Raw genomic sequence first — 21,223 nt, 5'->3', positions numbered from 1 at the left:
AATCTATTTGTATTTGGCCCATCTCTTACTGCTCGTATACTTTGGTTGAGATTAGTGAGAAAATCATTAGCCAGGTGTGGTGGCTCATGGCTGTATGTTCAACTGCTTGGGAGGAAAGATTGAGAGGATCAAATTTTGTGACATAACCAGGAATAAAGCTAGTTAGACAATATTTCAATGTAAATGTTGGGTATAATAGCTAGGTGGGAGACATAAATAGGAGGGTCTCGATACAAGGCCCACTGGGTAAAAATCTATCTAAATAATAATTAAAACTATAAAAATAAGCAAGTAAAATAATAAGGGGTGGAGACATGGCTTAACTGCTCTTACGTCACAGGTACAAAGCCCTACTGCTTGCAAGACAGTAACAGAAAGAAATAAAGAGATGGTGGGGAAAAAGGGAGAGAGAGCAATTATTTTGCTACTTTTGTTTTGGACCTTTACACATATAATGCTTTGATTCTTGCCCTGCAAATATTATGAAAAGATTTAACATGATATTTGGGGCATAGATAAGATTTCTACAGATAGGAGAAATTCATGGTACTATATCTCTCTTAAAGAGAACATAGTGAGAAAGGAGAAAGCTTTGGGTAGATTTGTGTGTGTGAGTTTAACAGTGACTTCCAAAGGGTCTTTGGGTATCTTCCATCATGTGGAGACAGACAATGCTAAATTCAACTAGGAAATATCACGTGTGTACCAGATTGAAGGGTCAGACCCCAGTGTCTCAAGACATTGTACTAAGGCAAGTACTGGATGCCATGCAGTGATTTAAATCTGTTAAGACTGGAAGCCTTTATGCTGTAGAACGATTTTTAATCCCTCCCATGCGGACTCTTGGCTTTGCTTCTCTTTGAGTATTTAATAGTCCTTTGAGATGGTCAGATTTTCTCAGCTGGGCCTGTGGGAATCAAGGGAAGACATTTTTGATTCTTGTTAGTAATTACTAAAGGAAGAGAAGCCCAAGAAGAAGGTAAATTTCTGGGACAAAGGATTCACTTGATTGAATTCATCACTACCTGTATGAAAGCCTTTGTTTTAGAGATAAACTTCCACAGAACTTTCGTTTTACTGATGTGGAGGAGGAAGTAATTTTCCCAGATGAAGCCATTACTCCCCTTTCCCTTTCCTATCCTCCTCAGTGCTGGCCAGCCTTGATCTCTGATAGTTGGCAGCTAATGACTAGAAAGAAATGAATTGAAAGGTAATTTCAGAGTTTTCTTATTCAAGGAGGTATTTGCATTTCAAATGAGCACCCTTAAAGATGAAACAGTATTTAATGCTTCTGGAATTCATACTTGATGGTGGAATTTCAGCTGGCGGGAGGTCTGTGAGCACCTCTACGTTGTTCCATGCCAATATACACCTCTCTAATCTTATTCCAGCCTGGGTCTGAAATGCACTGTTCAAAGGTAAAAGGAGGTTCTTTGGGGGAAATTTGTATCTATAAATTGAAAGTTAATTCTACTATCTTACAGTCTGAAAAATCAATTAGCTATACATATTGATGATGCTTTGTCAGTGAGTTAAAGATGCCATACAATGATGGGAAGATATACATGCAAGGTGATGGACCGACATAGTTTGTAACCTTAGGATTTGGTTTATAAGATGGGTGATTCACATACTCTAAAACCAGCATCATGCATGTTGTGTTCTCCTAGGTGTTGTGAAATGAGTACGTATTTAATTATTTCTGCTTGATCGCAGAAATGAGGTAAAGGGCTTAATTATATAAATAACCTTTAAGAAAACATCTTGTGAAGTCTTCACATTCTAGTTTTTAATGAAATGAAATGTCCTCACATTTGCATTTCTCTTCTTAGGTATTCAGAGAATGATTATCTTCAGATGATCACAAATATACAGAGCTGTCCATGGAAACGACAAGCAGAAGAATATGAGAACTTCAGGTAAGATGAGTTCTCATATGTGATATGACTGAAAAATATTTTGTTCATTAGCTTTTTTGATTAGGAAAATGATCAGAATTTTTTTAAAAAAAAATAGCATAAGCCAATTGGCAGTGAGAGGGACTGAACATTGAATCCTTTGTGTGCCATGCATGATAATCTATCTCCCTTGTTTAAAACTCTGCTACTGTGATCAACTCCCAAATCTTAAGCTCACCAAAACAAATTATGGTTTTTTAAAAATATATTAGGTGATGTTAGTTCTTTGTAACATGTCTATATATTTTTAAATTTTATTGTCGGGATAATGTACAGAGGAGTTACAGTTACATTTGTCAGGTAGTGGGTGCATTACTTCTTGAACACTGAGACCCCTTCCCATGTTTTTGTCCCACTTTCCCTCCTCCCATGTATGTTTTATTTTGTAAACCAAAAAATGTGAGGGCATTCCAGAATTCTTAGAAAAGGTAGGATCATCTTTATCTTTAACCTTATCACTTTAGAACAAAACAGCAACTCAGATTCTTGCACATTTTGGTCCAGTTTTCCTCACTAGCTTTGTAACAGAATAGTGAACACCATCATGTGAAGAAGAGACATCAGATGACATGATGCTGTTTGTTAACCATTCAAGAGCCATTGACTGTGCTTGGAGAATTTAGAATCTAGTCACAGATAGAAATTGTGTTAATTAAAGCAGTGGGCAGCTTCAGTACATATAATACCCAATACTTCCACCTCTCACAAAGCTGGGTCATTTTGTATGCATGCCTGGTCTTGAGGGTTCTAGGCCTTGTTTTGTCATCTGCATTCTGATTTCCCCTTGTGCATTCCACTAGGCTTTGTCTCATGCTAAGTTATTTTATTACATGACAATCCACTGGTATGTCTTTCCTTGTTCATAATTTCAAAACTTACTTTAGGTATTATTTTTTAAAACATTGTTAGTGACACTACTTTCTCCTCTGGTTTTTTGTTTTGTTTTGTTGGGTTCTCCTTCTGAGGGAAAGTCACTCTTGTTTGCATAGTTCCATGGCTCTGCCTAGCCTTCCTTCAGTCAGTGGTGCTGGTGTTAGAGAAACGGCCTCTGGTTGTATGAGACAGGCTCTGGTCAGCTTTGTGGAGTGACAGAGGGAGTTTGTGACTGGGTCAAAGCTGAAAGTGGATGAGTAGATGTCCTGACATCTTGTGGGCTGTGACTAAGCATCTTCCTGTGATGTCATTCCAGGATGAGAGATTGCCAGAGGAATCCCTGTTGAGTGGTTTCCTCTCTGAGATACTTTAAGCTACCTAGTCCTGTTCAAAACTAGATCTCAGATATCCTCATGTCAGAGAGATCTGATAGAAAGGTATTCAGGCAATTTCAATCCATCAAGTAGCAAGAAAGGCTGATTCTGAGAGCTTTTTACATGTGCAGAATATGTTTTAAAAAATGACCAAGGAAGACACTGGGGTCCTGACCTAGGGAGGGTCGAGTCACTTCAAGATAATGAACTAGAGAGATGAAAAGTGACAGCAACCATCAGGGAGGGGTAGGGAGGTGCAGTGTCAACTGCTGGCTGTAAAGTTGATTGAGACCAAGCCTCTTGAATGAATTATCAACAAAACAAAATAGACTACAGTGATTTGAAGGCATTGGAAAACTGCCAGGGCAGGGAGACTTATAGGACGAAGCTCTAGGGGAAGAGGAAAGTCAAGAGAGGTGAGCAAAGCCTTTGGGGCTGCTTTACCTCACCAGACATTTGCTGAATATAAAACATCTGAGAGGCAGAGAAACTGAGCTGAGCTTCTAGCAGCTCCTAGAAGAAGCCAGTTCTCAAAAGGACTGAAGCTTGCGTTGGAATTATTTCCATCCTCAATTGAATTAAGGAGATCTGCCTGTAGCCAAGATAAGTAACTGACACGAAAGTAAATCCTATCCAGTTGAATATAGTATTATTCCAGGCCTTCAGTTATTTCCACTGGTTTTCTCCTACAAAATCAACTCAATTAAAAAATATTTTCTCTTTCAAGTTTTTTTTGTTCTTTCTTCCTTTAAACACACACACACACACACACAATCATCCATCTCTTTTAATCAAAGTCTGTATGAACATCATGTTGTAGATCATGAGAGATAGAAGCTACATAGATGGATGATGTGTTTTATCTTAGAACTATCTTAGTATAAAAAGTACATCAATAACCATGACAACTTCCCAGTGGCCTATCTAGCCCTTCGGGGAGACAATTTAAATAAACATCTAGGGCTCTGCTGGTTATTGTTTATTGTCTTTTGAAGGAATAGTCATTATGTCATTCCTTTTTTTACTTGAATATGTATTATAATGTTTACTTTATGAAAATATTTATAAGGTAAATCATGGAAGTCTGTGCAATTAGACTATAGCGAATCATTATCCTTCCTAATTTTTTTTATTACTACAGCTGATCAAATACAGGAACCTTTGCCTAGTTATAAGGCTGGTAATATAGAAACATTCCTTATTATTATAGATGTCATACAACTGAATTGCCTTTCCATTTTATGTATTTATAGCACTTTATGTCAAAGAGGAGAGTAAACGTGAGCTTTAAAAGGCAATAATATCCTTTCAGAAGACATTACAAAACTTGTGTTCTAAAGAATATAACCAAGTGGCTGCATAGTAAATCCATCCACAGCTCAGTAGAAGCCTAGAGACTATTTGAAAATTATGGGGACTCTATGGTCAAAAGATCTGAAAATGGGGCCAGGAGTTTGGCTTAGTGGTAGAGTACTTGCCTAGCATACACAAATACCCGGGTTCGATTCCTTGGTATCCCATACATAGAAAAAGAAGATGGAAGAGGTGCTGAGGCTCAAGTGGTAGAGCTGTGGCCTTGAGAAAGTCCAAGGACAGTGCTCAAGCCCTGAGCTTAAGCCCAGGACTTGCCAAAAAAAAAAAAATCTGAAAGCTAGAAGGCTTGTTGGATACCATTGTCCCCTGCCTGTAACCCTAGCTGCTCAACAGGCTGAGATCCAGAGGTTCATGGTTCAAAGTCAGCCTAGACAGAAAAGTTTGTAACACTGCGTCCAAAATAACTAGCAATAAGTCAGAGTGGAGATGTGGCTGGAGTAGCACAGTACCAGACAAACAAGTTAAGGCAAGTGAACTTGGGCCCTGAATTCAAACCCCAATACAGCTGAGGGAAAAAGAAGGGGAGGGAGGAAGGAAGGGATGGAGGGAGGAAGGGATGGAGGGAGGGAGGATCTTGTCCCCATACTTTTTAACCACAAAAATCTGCCTAACAGGCTAACTGTTCTTTGCATCCAACCCTGTTGTATTTTGTAGGTCTAATCATTTGCTTGAGAACACTCAAGTATTTAAAAATCACTTTGAAGTTCTGAAGTCACACTAAACATGATCAGGAATGTCTCTCATCCTCCTCCTCCCCACTTCCTCTTTGTCACCTTTTAAAGCTCATTTGTAAAGCTTTGGAAACTTCTGGTAAGCAGGCTTTATCCCATTCCAAGATGTCTGAGCTTCATTCCCTAGGTAACTTACATAGTAATTCCTGCATTAGCTTTCTTGAATTGTCTCCTAACTTTAAAGAGCTGTGTTCCTTTGTATAATCAATTACAGAAATAAATGCGTACACAGAAACAGCATTAATTTTCATGTTATTTCCTCTTCCTTTTCTTGTTCAGAAATACATGTATTGTTTTTTTGCTTTAAGTTTCTTTTGGATCTTCTAAGGTTATCCGATTTCTTTAGACACTATGTTGATGTTGGAATCCAAGAACTTGAATATTATCAACCACATGTTTATTGAAAATTTAGTTGGAGAACACAGGGCTGTGATTTAAATGCATGTGTTAAAGTCTTACGAAGATGAACTACCTTTCAAATGACTTGGAAAATAGGTATTTTGTGCCTGATTTCTTTGTCACAGATAACTGTTAGGTACTAACAATTTTATTAGATCTCAAAAGTATCCCCTTAGGTTTGATTTAATTAAAATTTCTCGAAATTAATTCCGTTTCATTCCTTGTATTAAATTTGCAAGGAAAACACCAACACTATGTTAGTTGATTCATTAATACCTCCACCATAACAGCTAGTGCATTGCTTTCATTTTCATTTTTTTCTGTTTGGAAAAAATATCATATTAAGGTAAAATATTCTGCATTACACATGTGAATTTTTTAAAACTACATGTTTCTTTCATTAAAATGGGGTGTCCTTTAATGATCTCACTTGGTTAATATCTTTCAAGAGATCAGATCTACGATGTTTTTAGTTATCTGTTGAAGCATTTCTCCAAAGGCAATATTAGCGTTTGTTGCTGTTACTGCTTAGCAGGCTTATACTTTTTCACTCAGACAACACTTAAAGAATGGTATTATGTTCCAGGATTTGGTTCTGTTGCTAAGATTGCCCAGAGAAAAGCAAAATTGTCTCTATTAGACACATCTTTTGATTATATGAGACTTACATTTTTCGGAGCCCATATTTTCTTCCTTCCCATTCCCTTGAAATATTTTGTTTATGATCATCCAAAGTGACTATGATGATAGCTGAAATCAATACATATTTTACCTTTCTTCAAGTTTGAGAGGATATACATACTTTTTGATAGGCGTTTTGGGTCACTTGTAGGATTGCAAAAAGCCTCTTTTCTTTGTTTCTTCTGTGAAAAGGCCATTTTTCACTGCTAATGTTCTGTCATATCATTTTCTATTTGTCATACTATACAGCAGGCTTGTGCATTTAGAGAAGCAAAAAACCCCACACCATGTCATTACTTCTGCCTTATTTATGAATAGAAAACCAGCTCTTGAACCTTAGGGACTTGTTCCTCTCCTTAGTCTCACTGTAAAATGTATCACTCAGGTGTCATTCAGCTGCAAAACTTACCTCTCATGTTGCACTCTACACATGAACTATATTGTTCTATGTGCCTGTGCAGGATAGACAGCCTTCAAGGCTGCCATGTCTTCCAGATCTTCTTTTCTTTACAACATTGCTTGCTATGTCTTCATTGCTGTACAGTTTACACAATGGAACGATATCTTGGGGGACAGATCTGCTATGGTGTATCAAAGGGTCTCTCTGTGTATCTCAGTCTGGCCTCAAACTCAAGATCTTCCTGTCTTGGGTCCCAGGTTCTAGGATCACAGACAGGCATCATCCACCTTAGCTTCTCTTTCTGTGACTGCGTATATTCTTCTGGGTTTGGGGGTGGGGAGTTGCTAGTATATGAACTAATTATTCTCTGAGCTGGTCATTGGTTTGGTCCTCATTCAATCTCTCATCTTAGACTTGTGTCCAGCCCATGCTGAATTGTGGCTCACGTAACTGCCAGGTCATAAAGAATTTTGAGATATGCCTCAGCAAAATTGCACGCTATGGGAAATGTTTATGCACTTGTTTTATGTTTCACATATATTCGTAAATGTACAGGATATCTGCCATACACCAGGTTCTTGGAGCTCTTTCATCCTTAATTTCTAGAAGTCTTCAACAGATTATGTCAGCTCTTTCTTCCTTTCTCTCTCACTTCTCAGTGCAACACTGTGGGGGCCCAGGGCCATTATATCCTATCATTTCCATGTTTCCAGATGTTTCCTTCCTTTCAATTCCAGCTTGCCTGCAAGTGGATTCATTGGCTTCTGGTATGCTAACTCAGTTACCTATGAGTTAATGGATGCACCAGCTCTGAAAAGCAATGAGGCAGATGAATTGTGAGTGTGCTCACTCTGTGCCAATCAAAGTGCCGAGAACATTGTAGTTGTTTTTTATTGTCAGGGTAATGTATAGAGGGGTTACAGTTACATTCATCAGGTAGTGGATGCATTACCTCTGGAACATTGATACCCCTTCTCATGTTTTTGTCCCCCAGTAGAACTTTTTAAAAAATAATTTCTAGTATGTTCAGAGTTGTTGTGTCACTATTACTACCCGTTCCAGAATAGGTTCACTAAGCCCAGAAGAAATTCTTTCCTGCTAGCAACAGTCTCTCTTTCTCCTAGTCCTAAGAACTTACTTTCTGAATATAGATTTGGCAGTCCTGGAAATTTCAAGTATATGGTTTTTATCCATTGACTTCTCCCGCTTGGTTTGGTGTTTTCAGTCCACCCATTAGCATGTGTATCAGCACTTTGGTCCTTTTTCTTGTTAAGTTATATCCCCTTGTGTTGATATAACTTGTTCTGTTTATCACTCATTAACTGGTGTATGGTTGGCTTGCTTGGACTTTTTGTTCATTATGAGTAATGCTTTCATCTGAACATCTGTATTTGTTTGTGAATACATTCTTTCATTTGTCTGGGTAGATACCTAGGGGTAGAATTATGATCATTTGAGGCCTATCATGTTGAGGAACTGCAAAGCTACTTTCCAAAGTGTCTGACTTATTTTACAATCCTGACCATGTATTTAAAGGTTCTAATTTTTCTACATCCTTAGCAACATTTGTTATTGTTCCTTTTAAAAATGTTGCACTCCTAATAGGAGAGAAATAATATCCTGGTTTGGATTTGATTTGCATTGTTTAGTCATTAATGGCATTGAGTAGCTTCTCATGAGTTTAACAGACATTTTTATATCTTAGTTGGAGAAATGTCTTTTCCAATTCTTCACGCATTTTAAAATTGAACTACTATATTATTGTTGAGTTATAAATGTTCTTTATGTATTTTAGACACAATATATAATATATAATTTGCAAATATTTGCTCCCATTCTTCCTAAATTTATTTAGAAACTTGATTTTTTACTTTCTTATTAGCATTCATATAGTGGTTGTGATGCGGTTTGAACTCAGGGCCCAACACTTGCTAGGCTAGTGCTCTATCACTTGAGCCATACCTCTAATTTCAATATTTTACTTTTTGTTTATGTCCTTCTAAGCATAAAAATTTAAACTTTTTATGGAATCCAATTTGTCTTTTATCACTTGTGCTGTTAATTTTATATCTAACAAAACATACCCTGACCCAAAGCGTAATATATACCGATAGTTTTACAATTTTACCTTTTTCATTTGGGTCTAAGATCCATTTTTTAAATTATTATGTATGGTATAAGAAGGTTCCAATCTATATCCATTTGCACCAGCACCATTTATCCAAGTGACAATTATTTCTAGTGGATTGTCTTGGAAGCTTAGCAGAAAATTGATCTATCATAAATGTGAGTTTTTAATTCTGAAGTCTCATTTCCATTGATCTGTCTATCCTTGTACATTCTACAACTTTAGAATTAATGGCGTGTGTACATGTGTGTATATGCTATTCAGCTATTCATATCTTGTATTTCTACCCATTTTAAACATGTTGATTCTTCCATTCATTTCTCCCCTTCTGATAGATTACTTGGCTTTTGCCAATTCCTTTTTATCCTCCATCTTCTTTGTCTCCTTTCATTTCAGTCTTTCCATACTGATACAAGCAGTCTGGCCTTTCATTCAGAACTTCCTCTGTGCCTACCCTGTTTCAAGCACTTTGATTCCTTCATCTAGGTCTCTAACAACCTAAGTAAATCTGGCCAACAAATAGGTCATATTTAGATACGTTAATTTATTATGAAATCAGTGCTGACATGCTTCAGAATGATCCAGTGGGAGTGGTTTTGTTATGAAAATATTAAATCTTTATGTGAAAAATTGAAAACAATGAGACTAGTTAGGAGGCAAGAAGAATAAAATGCCTGAAAGGGTATTTTCAGTCTCCTGAAGCACTCACATCAGGAGTGCAGATGATAAAGCTGTGGGAATTCGGAACCTAGGCTTAGTTTTTCTGGATGCCTGACTAGAGACTCTTGAGAAGACTCCCCCCCCCCCCCCCCCCGTCTCTCTCTCTCTCTCCCCTTCCCTCTCTCCCTCTCCCTCTCCCTCTCTCCCTCTCCCCCCTCCCTCTCCCCCTCCCTCTCTCCCTCTCCCCCTCCCCCTCTTTCCCCTCCCCCCTCCCCCTCTTTCCCCTCCCCCCCCTCTCTCTGTGTCCTCTTTTGGACAGCATTTCTCAGGTCATTCTTCTTCCCATCATGAGGCCCTCAGGTTACAGCAGCCAAAGAGAGGGGTGATCCTTCCTTCTCATGAATATCAAGAATAATAAGTGTTATGACTGCTCAAAGAGAAGCATTTTCATTGTGTGGGTGATCAATTCACAGACTTCGTTAATTCATGATCTATGTGTTTTGAGTACAGAATAAGGACTAGAACATGGCTTTACTCAAAAGAACTGAGCATCTTTCTAGATTATTTTTCATTTCTTTCTTTCTGCCTGTAATAGGACTCGAATTCTTTTTTTATTTTAATTAATAGAAGGATTACATTATATTCACCAGATAGAAGGTGCATTACTTCACAAACATTGATACCCTTTCTCATGACATGGTCCCCATTTTCCTCCCCTCCTCCCCCCTCCCCCTGCTCATCTTGATTTCTCCCCTTCCCTATTCAATTTCAAATAACCAATTAAGCACATATAAATATATCAGATAACAAGGAGAAATATTGTAACAGTATGAGATAAGGAACAGCAAAAGAGATGAGCGATAACATAGTACATTAAGGACAACAATCACTCATTATATGGCTTTTGTTTCCTTATCCTGGAGTTGAATTCTTTTTCTCAAGGCTAATATTCTGCCACTGGAGCCACATCTCTAGTTCTGGCTGTCTTGAGGATTTTTCTGCTTAAGTTAGCTTTGAACCATAATCCTCCTATTTCAGCCTCCTGAGTAGCCAGGAATATAGGCATGAGCCATCAAATGAAGTCTAGAAAGAACATTAATATTAAGTTTAGTGCCCTGTTGGGCACCACTAGTTCATGCCTATAATTCTAGCTACTCAGGAGCTGAGATCTAAGGATCGAGGTTCAAAGACATGAAAGTCTGGGAGACTCATCTCCAATTACCCACCAGAAAACTGGAAGTGGTGCTGTGGCTCTAGGGATAAGGCAGTAACCTTGAGCAGAAGAGCTCAGAGATAGTGTCCAGGCCCAGAGTTCAAGCCCCATGACTGACAAAAAATTATGAATAATAATAATAAAATAAATTTAGTGCCCTATAGGAATGAATAAATTCTCACAAGAACATCCCTTTAAATAATTTATTTATTTTATTTTTATTTATTTATTTATTTGTTTGCCAGTCCTGGGCTTGAGCTCAGGGCCTGAGCACTGTCCTTGGACTTTCTCAAGGCTAGAGCTCTACCACTTGAGCCTCAGCACCACTTCTGGCTTTTTTTCTATATGTGGTACCGAGGAATCGAACCCGGGTCTTCATGCATGCTAGGCAAGCACTTTAAGCACTAGGCCAAACTCCCGGCCCCTTTATTTTTATTTATATAAAAATTTGTTATTAAATAGTTGTAGAAAGGTGTTACCGTTCCATAAGTGAGGCTGTGAGTACAATGCTTCTTGATCAGTCACCCCTTACTCTGTCCTATTTTTGCGTAATCATCCTTACTCTCAAGTTTCACAAGAACATCATATGTCTTCATAAATATCTACCATCCAAAATTCTCAGCATAGTCTGTTGTGCATTAGTATCTCATTGCATGTTGGGTATTACTCCCAGCTTAATATCATTTGCCAATCTTCAATTCATATTTGACTAAAACCAGCTTAAACTCTTGGCACTTATAATCAACTTTATAAGTCTATAATATAGCAATGAATAGGAAAGAGTTTTAGTTCCAAACTTCTGCTTGGGGAAAAGTATACATGCCCTAGTTTTTCTTTTGTGATTATTTCCTATGGATTATATGATGCACTTGGTAGAAACATACACTTCCTATTCAATTTGTTCTGTTTGAACTTTCTTTGATCTTTTCATGATAAAAAATAGGTCACCCAGAGCAGCAAGTATTAAGCTTCAACTTTCTAAGATACAGTCCTTTGGCATGTTAGTTTCAGTAGAAAAAGACTTACCTTTATATGAACAGTCTACAGCTGGTCCTTGTGTCTCCTGAGGTCTCATCAAAAGTGATGATGCCAGCTTCCCTAAAAAAGTAATCGTCCAAAGTAGAAGCAGAACTTAGAGTCTCACATCCCAGGTTATGTCGCCTACAATAAGACAGCATATGGGGATGACAAATTCAAGGAGTGAATAGAAGCTTCATATTTGGGGTTCTCTTGCGTACATCCTGAGGACAGAGATAAAAGAGGCACAGCTTGGAAGAAAACCTGAAGTGAAAAACCAGAGACACAGTTAGGTACCCAGTTTCCAAAGGAAAAAAGAGAAACTTGAGTTTGGGTCTGAAACCAAGGAGTAAAAGATGCTGAATTAGGAAGTCTTAATAGCTGTCTTGGAAGCATTCCTATGAGATGAGAACTGACTTCCTAGCAGGAGATGGGAACCGGGCTTCCTGAATGACCATGAGCATGACCTGCCTGCCTGCCTCTGTCTCCACCAGTACAAGATGCCAGCAGCACTCACCATAGCTATGGATGGGGAATGTCTAGGCCTTATATGACACGAGAAATCATTTGATTCGGGATTGTGAAGACATGCTTCTGGTCAACTTCTTGTGGCCATCTACCCATATTCCTAATTTTGTATGGCCTGAGAATGAGGTTGTAAATATCACAATGGCTCCTGGAAGAAAGGAAAATGGTTTTCCATTCGTGGATGAAGCCCTTTGAGATATATGTACATGGTTTTCCACTGATTATGCAATCATACTTGTTGTAGTAAGTTCTAGTTCATGAAACAAGATCTTTTATGGAAAAAGGGGTCTGAGCACAAAATACACTGGGAATATTTTCCTTAAGAATCTTTTCACAGACAGGGTCAGGGGTGTGACTCAAATGATAGAGCACCTTCCTAGAAAATGTATCTGCCTGTCTTCAAACTACTACCTCTAAAAGAAAAAAATGGCATATTGAGGGCTGGGAGTTTGGCCTAGGATACATGAAGACCTGGGTTCAATTCCTCAGTACCACATCCATAGAAAAAGCCAGAAGTAGTTCCGTGGTTGAAGCCTTGAAAAAGCCCAAGGACAGTGTCCAGGCCCTGAGTTCGAGCCCCAGGACTGGCAAAAAAAATGGCATATTGATGTGATTACACAGAAGATTCTGTATTGAATTCCCCAACACTTCATAAATGTAGACTTAATTCAGGATCTTATGATGATCCTAGAATAATATCCACGAGGAAAAAGAGGGAAAAAATTGTGTTACTGTATGATTTAAATAAAAGTAGAAACTGTCATTTGATATAAATGACTCTTTTATATTCTTTTCATACATTGTACAATAATGGCAGTGACCTGGATTTGTTTTATCTGAAAAACTAAAATATATTTGGAAACTTTCACGTGTGTGTTAGCAGTTGATTTTATATTCGGGGAATTTGCTTTTTCACACTTACGTGGCTTGCAACTGGCTTTCACAGTTTTGAAAAGGCCGAAAGGACAGTCATGAACAGAAGCCTGAGAGGACATGGAATTTGGCCCACCAGTCACTCTGTGCTCATCCCAGCTGTATCTGAAGCATTCAGAAGCCTGAATCTCTCTTCTGTCTGCAAAAAGTACTTGGTTGACGGCCCTGTGTACATTTGCTATTGTTTTTTATGTATTGGTATACATGAGAGTTACACTTAACATCAGAGGCTCTTCTGTTTTTATTTTTTTTGAAGTTGGGTTGTTAATGGGGTGATAACCAGGGCCTCCAACTTAATAGGCAAGTGTCCTGTCGCTCTAGTCACAGCCTCAGTCCTTTGCATTTGGTTTTTCAGATAGTGTCTCCTACTAACTTTGCCTGCAAGCTCAAACTGCTGTCAGGTTTCCCCTTTTTATAGCCTTTTTTTTTTTCTGAATGTGGGACTTGAACTCTGGGCCTGGGCGCTGTCCCTGAGCTCTTCAGCTCAAGGCTACCACCCTACCCCTGGAGCTATAGCACCACTTCTGGTTTTCTAGTGGCTTACTGGAGATTAGAGTCTCATGGACCTTAGTGTCCAGGCTGGCTTTGAACTGCGATCCTCATATCTCAGCTTCCCGAGTAGCTAGGATTACAGGTGTGAGCCACTGTACCCAGCTTCTTTTTATATTCTTGACTGTACTTCTAACATTGTCTCTTTTTTCTGTCTTTGCCAGGCTGTGGTTTGATGTAATATTATTCATGTTTGTGTTCCTCTCTAAATGTCCCTTACCTTTCTCTCTGCCTGGTGCCTGTGCCTGACCAAATTTTACCTTCTCTTTTCCTCTCCTCTGTTTTTCTCCAGGATTTCTTCCCTCCCTTCTCTTTTTTATTTTGGCTTTTCTGTATCAAGCTTTTTCTTTCTTTCTTTTGCCACTTTTCTATCATTTTAATTTGTTCTTTCTCCTTAAGGTTTCTACGTATCTCCTACAACTAGTACGACTGAAAATTTAAAAACCAATATTGAAAAAAATCTGCATTAATTAAATACCTTTTCAGAAATGGATAACTTATGAATATAATACGTTCTATAGCTCTCTGGGGGAGAGATTAAATTGTTCTTTGCTTGCACAAGAGTCTATTGATTTTCTTCCTATGGCTCAGTCATCCTTTCTAGAGAAAAAAATAAGAAGACTTCACATTTGGCTGACCTTTCTTTCTAGGCCACAGCTAACAAACACTCAGTCATCTTTATTGCTTTGTACTGAAGCTCTTCTCACTCTTGACTTCTTATCTTTTATTATTGTTGTTCGCTGTTTTCCCCAAGGGTCTCTTGGTTTTTCTCCTGGGGGGTTGGTGATGTCAGACTTTCATCCTCCTATCTAGGGCTCCCTGATGCAGCTTGAATGATGGGCACAGGCCATCATGCCAAGCTTTTTGATTAAGATGGGGTCTTGAGAATTTCTTGCTTGGACTGGCCTCCAGTCATCATCCTCCCTATGTTCACCTCCCCTGAGTGGCTGAGGTTACCAGTGTGCAACACCATACTTGGCCCTCTACTTTTTGATTCTGTATTCAAGACAAGACAGGGTTGGAGTTGGTTTATTCCAGGCCTAGTCAGTGTGTGCCTGAAAGATGAGTTGCTGTAGGGGCATATTTGTGAAATGAATGGATTCCAATGGGATCCATTAGAGCTTTGAGGAAAGCCAAGATGTAAACTTACGGCCCAGCCATTGTCTTATCCCCCAGCAGCTCTTGTTTATCTTTATTTTCATACTTCACACTTAGTAAATATATCTCATACCTTGCCCTCTCCCCTTTGCACCCCAAAACCATATGCTTCACATCTCCCTGTCTTCAGAAGAGTCTGTCACAAGAGGCAATCTTTTCTCTTTCTCCCACTGCACCCCCACCTTCTGTTAGCTGAAGGGTTCTTTCCAAACCTGCATTGATTCTTCCCATAAACAAGTGTTTATCTAGAGTTTCCAAGCTACTGGGTAGGCATTGTGCTAATACCAGCTTCACAAAGTCTTCTAACAGAGCTCTCCGCATATTTTTCTTGCCTCCTTCCATAGGATAGTAAAATGATAACAAGATACTAGCTACCTCTGTCTGTCTGTCTGTCTGTCTGTCTCTCTCTCTCTCTCTCTCTCTCTCTCTCTCTCTCTCTCTCTCTCTCTCTCTCTCTCTCTCTGAATGTAAACTAGAGAGCTGGCTCATTCATATGTATATTTAGTAAGTTTTACACTGCAGTCCCCATGACCTTGAAGCATGAATATCACCTGTTGGCTGTCCAGATGATGAGTGCTAAATTGCTTCATGCCTTGATCCCTGTCTTACTCAGATTAGGCAGCTGCCTATACCAACCTATACCTTAAACTGAGTGCCATAAGCAACATTTAACCTTCACAACTTGGAAAACTTACGATCAGGGTGCTTCTATAGTTCTGGTACATTCCAGTGGCATCCTTTCTCTGTGTAGTAAGCTGTCAACTTCTCACTGTAATTTCACCCTTACCCAGGCTATCCCCTCATGACCTCATCTAACTCCACTCACCTCTCAAAGACCCTCACTCAATACTATCACATTGGGATTTCCAGCAATGACCACTAAGGGTCACCAGCATTCGGTCCGTGTTGCTCTAGTTCTGTGTCCTGAAGCTATCCAAGTTAACTAATTCTTTCTTTGTAGTATAGCCCTTAAAATCTGGGAGACAGCTATTTAATCCCTCTGCTTGCTCTTCTACAGTGTGGATGTCATCAGTTCTTCATCCATCACGGATTTCCCCTTCTTCTCCCACTGTGAACGGACCCCTGTTGATTAATGTGCCTTTGGAAGGAAAGCTTCCACAGTTCACCAGAACACACCATGTAAAAACTCTCTCCATTTCTCTCACTAACCAGCCCCTAGTCTTTTAATTCTGCAATTTCAAACACATTCAGATTTTGAGAAATCAGTGCCTGCTGCTGAATTATAGGCAAAGAAAACCCCAACAATCTGCACATCTTTAGCATTCCTGAAATAGTCTCTAACCAGAATGACCTGGTCTCACCCTCCTTTACTAAATTATTCCTTCTCTCCTACCTTCACATGACTCATCCTGAAAACACAAGCCCACACTCAGATGCACAGACACACAAGGTGTGCATGGGCACGGGGGCAGGAGATCTACACGTGGAGACTGACCCTGATCATCTCTGCCTGCTGTAGCATAGACTGTAGTAAAACATTTCTTTGAGACCTACAGCTTTCCTACTTCATGATCTAAGAAGCACTTCCAGTTATGCACCGTCTAGAGAACAAAATCTGTTGGGTAATAGGATACGGTGGTTCAATCCAGAACATTTTGCTCATATTTATCTCTCCCAGGTCCCATGGTGGGAGCTCAGCACACATGATTCTATGTAAACACTATAAAGGTATAGTCACTGGTCATCTTATTCACCAGTGAATATAGCACCTTTCACAGTTCCAGCGGCTTGCATCTGTAGGCCTCACTACTCAAGAGGCAGAGATCTGAGGATGGCAGTTCAGAACCAGTCCAGGCAGGAAAGACTGTGAAACCCTTCTCTCCAGTTAACCACCAAAAAACCCAGAAGGAGTGGCACTGTGGCTGCTCAAGTGGTAGAGTGCTAGGCTTAAGCAAAAAAAAAAAAAAATCTCAAGGGTAATGCCCATACCCTGAGTTCAAGCCTCAGGACTGTCACAAAAAAATAATATGAATGAATGAATGAATGAATATGCACTTAGTGACTTATTAGCTTTGATAGTATTACCTGTTTGAGTCTCTCATTCTTATTTGTACCAAGTTTTCAGAGTTATTATATAAGCCATATATAAATGTGTTAATTTACATGAATTATTTGACAGGCAGTTAGTTTAACCAAATGGTGATTATTGGTCTGTTGGCCAATCAGTGACTTGTCCACTTTAGGGGTTGGGCCAGAGGAAAAGCACAAATTAAGGAGAATCAAACAAATTTCTGCTCATTACAAATGTAAATGAAAAAGAAAGACAAGCAGAGCATGAATAGGGAGAAGCTGTTGGCATATTGTTTGGCCAAAGTATGTTGTGGATTTGGATGAAGGACCAAAATGAGACTACTTTGTTAGCAAAGGTTTGAATAGTAAATAAGTACTTTACATTCTGCAGGTGCTTATATTTTAAAATTCCTTTTTCTAAGACCCTCATTAGAATCATAACCCATGAAAGAATCCTGAAAAATGAACTTTTTGTTCAGACTTACAAGGAGCCTGCAGCCTTTTTGTCACCTTAAGTAGCACACATCTCATTAAGGAATCTCAGAGAATATTGAATAGAAGAGAAGTCTGTGAGCCTTGGGCTCAGACCTGCAGGATTCAAGCTGTCAAGTCACGAGCTGGAGCTGCCCACTGTCTTCTTAAAGGAGTCATTAACATTTCATGGAAATCATTTGCAACAGAAGGAATATTTTGACCTGAGAGTCCAAGCAAATGGAAACATAAATAAAACAACAAAAAAAGGAAATAGCACCTATGTTGAAAAAGGGAAAAAATGCATTTTCACAAATCTAATAAATATCCTTTTTTGGAATTAGGCACTCTGTGGGGCAAACATGAGTTTGGACAATTTTTTCAGATTCAAGGCTAAAATATTAAGACTGGATTCCTTGGAGACTTAATCGCTAAGCACTTGTGGGGAATCCATTTAACTCTTCTGAATTCTGGGACTTCCAGGCCCACCAACATCCTGGTTTTATATTTGTGGTAGAGGAAACCCCATATTGAGCCTGTGTAATGCAGAGGAAATGGCTATGGCAAGAGTTTGGGGCTATCTTGACCATTGGATCACATGATATCCCTGCTCCCAAAAATGACCCTATACAGTAAAACAAGAGCTGGCAGCTAAGTGGAAAATTGTATTAAAGCAGACTTTTCAAATGTTAAACACATAAGGACTCCTGAATTACAGTATGTCGTAATAATTATTGTCAAAGCAAATTTGTGATTAAAAACTACTTAGTACCATTAGTTTGACTACAAACTATCTCATCTCCATATTTTGATTTGTCAATCTTCTTATACTATTTTTTAGAAAGATAAGTTCTAGAGCATAAGAAAAAGTAATAAGCGAGTGGCAGAATTCAATTAAGAAGAATATATACCATCTTGTGAAATGAGTTAGCTGATAAGAAGCAATGTTGAAGTCCCAGTTTGGGGGCACAAATAATGCCATCTTAACATTTTTTTATTGTCTGAGAATGAATTAGGAATGTTGAATTTAAAATGAACATGACACATTAGAGCATTGCATTTTGTCAAAAATGACTAAATTCAGTAAATAAGTATAAAAATATGCTCTTCAAGGCCAGAAGTTTAGCCTAGTGGTAGAGTGCTTGCCTAGCATGCACGAGGACCTGGGTTTGATTCCTCAGCACCACATACATAAAAAAAAAAAAAAAAGCCAGAAATGGTATTGTGGCGGCTCAAGTGGTAGAACTCTATAGCCTTCAGAAAGCCAAAGGACAGTGCCTAGGCCCAAAGTTCAAGCTCTAGGAATGGCCAAAAAAATTCCTTTCAGAACCAAGGAACAATAATAAATCTGTGTATCCAGAAAGGACCAGAGGCAAGGAATCTAACCACAGTTGCCTCTCACTGACTATTCACTAGCTCTTATCTGATGGTAAGCCACAGTTCACATACATATTTTGTAAGTAACATGGAAAAAAAATAAGGCAGGATTTTCAAGAGCTACAGGGTCGTATGCAGATATACACAAACATAATGACTGAAGTATGGTGTATCCAATGCAACTCCTTTTAACAAAATGAATCCTAGAAAACTAGAATTTGTGGAGGGTGGAGAGGACAGGGGTAGACGAAAGGAAGGAGGAAGTATAGTCAAATGCAGTCATATTACTGAATGCTCATCTATGAAAATGAGCTAGGAAAATTACAGCGATGAGTGGGGCTGGGACAGATGGGGAAGAATCATGAAAGGGTTGACACTGCTCAAGATATATTGTCCTCATAAACTGACATGTCGAGTTTAAACCCCTTTGCACAACGACTTAAAGATAAGTTTTTAAAAATTAAATGTTTAAAGAGGAATAAGATGTTGAAAATAATGAACTACTTTTATTATTAGGGATATCTTAAGAAGACATTCTATAAACCTTCCAAGATTGCGCAGTTAATTAAATACTTGATTACTATTTTCAGTTATGTACAGTTCTCCTATTAGTTGATCCAAAGAAAATGAAGAATTTATTTGTGCAAATGGGAGGATCTCCTGACTCTAAAGTTGATTGAACCCAGAGTGATTGGAGTGATTATCAAAAGACATTTTGACATCTTTATTTATGGAACATTGCAGAAACAAAATGTAAATTCTGTGTATTTTGACATTCACCTGCTAGAGGTTAAGGGTTCTTGAAAGTACCTTCAAGGATTCATATCCTAATAATATTAATTTTACTCTACAATCATTTTGAAATGTAGCATGATACTGATTCTTATTTTCCTTCATGTTCTGTAAGGAATGACATGGAAGTTTAAGACTTACAATGGTTAGATGTCATACACTTCCTTTATTCTTTCTGGGAGAGTGCATGAGGTTGTTATGTCAGTCAGGCAACCACCAGCCATAAGACTGGGTTCTGGCTGTATATGATAGTTGAGTCCCACCCAAAGCACAAAAAAACCTTTGCAACTTTTAGGGGGCAGACGTATCTTCCATTTTTCCTGTCTTTACCTATCCATGAAAAGTACTCAGATTTTCACTAATTTTTTTGTGTCTTGGGGCTTGAACTCTGGCCCTGGACACTGTCCCTGAGCTCTTCAGCTCAAGGTTACCAACCTACCACTTGAGCCACAGCACTACTTCCAGTTTTCTGGTAGTTAATTGGAGATAAGAGTCTCTAGACTTCAGTGTCTGGGCTGGCTTTGAAGCTCAATCCTCAGACTCCTGAGTAGCTAGGATTACAGGTGTGAGCCGTCACTCCCGGCTTACATTCTCACCATTTCAAAGGAAAATTTGCAATGCACCACCTCATAACAGGGTAACACAGATCAAGATGCATTGTGTTTATAAACTACTTTGTTAGGTGGTAGCCCCTTTTTACAACTCCTGAAAGATAACTTTAAATTTTTTAAGCAAAACAAAGAAGGCATTTAGCCCCTCTCCTGTCTCTTGAGAAGGTCAAGATACACTCAGATTAACAGGGTGAATTGAAACCCCTTTGTACAACTTCCCCCCGCCCCCCGAAGAGAATTACTATGAGAGGAGGAGAGCTTACTGCTTTTTCAGTTTACTTCTGGGTTTTACTTTTGAGTCTAACCCTTTTGATATTTGTTAAAAATGATAATAATAATATAATTCCTCTGTCTCTTCACCTGTCTATTTTGTCTCATTTCAACCCTAAATGACTTTGTCCCTTTTAATCTTATAAGTGGGTTAAGAGTCCATCTACCATAGCAGCTTCCTGAGAGCAAATTAGAAAAAGGGAACCAGAAAGTTGTGTCGCTATCTCATTTAGGAGATGACATAGGAAATTCAGTGGGCAGAAAATTCAGTTGAAAGGCTGCCCTTATCAAGACCAGAAGATGACCAGGATATGAAGACATCAAGTTCATCTCTTCATCTTTGGCTTGGTGACATATTGTCTTTCTATCTCTAAAACAAATCAACAATGATGATAATGAGGAAGAGGATAATAAATTGCTCAGGAAGACTGAGGAAATAAGTAGACTTGGTCCATTCTAATAGTTTTAGCTACTTGGGAGACTGATTAGGATAGTGGTTTGAGCCCAGAAGTTCCAGGCCAGTCTGGATTTGGGTAACACAGAAGAGAGAGAGAGGATGCTATGTTCTGTATTGTTACTATAAGTAGTCCTTCCCAATCTTTGGGAGATAGTGTCCCCAAATCCCCAGAAGATGCCTGAATCCAGAGATGAGACTGAACTTTATTTTTTAAAATTTTTTCCTATACATATGTACT

The 21,223-nt window shown here is 38.7% G+C and overlaps 1 protein-coding gene across 1 annotated transcript in view; it reads left to right on the top strand.

Moving 5' to 3' along the window:
- The window catches only part of St8sia6 (ST8 alpha-N-acetyl-neuraminide alpha-2,8-sialyltransferase 6), a 44,396-nt gene that overhangs the window by 12,815 nt on the left and 10,358 nt on the right, over positions 1 to 21,223 (top strand). Inside the window, exon 2 of the mRNA XM_090319178.1 lies at positions 1,833 to 1,919. Within this exon, the coding sequence (XP_090175304.1) occupies positions 1,858 to 1,919 (62 nt within the window). The 5' untranslated portion in view covers positions 1,833 to 1,857. The remainder of the gene's footprint in view (positions 1 to 1,832; positions 1,920 to 21,223) is intronic.

Source organism: Megascapheus bottae, chromosome 26, assembly GCF_031878675.1.
Source record: "Megascapheus bottae isolate mThoBot1 chromosome 26, mThoBot2.hap1, whole genome shotgun sequence".
Taxonomy (NCBI): Eukaryota; Metazoa; Chordata; class Mammalia; order Rodentia; family Geomyidae; genus Megascapheus; species Megascapheus bottae.
Note: the sequence above shows the minus strand (reverse complement) of the source record. Positions and strands in the feature narration are given on the sequence as shown.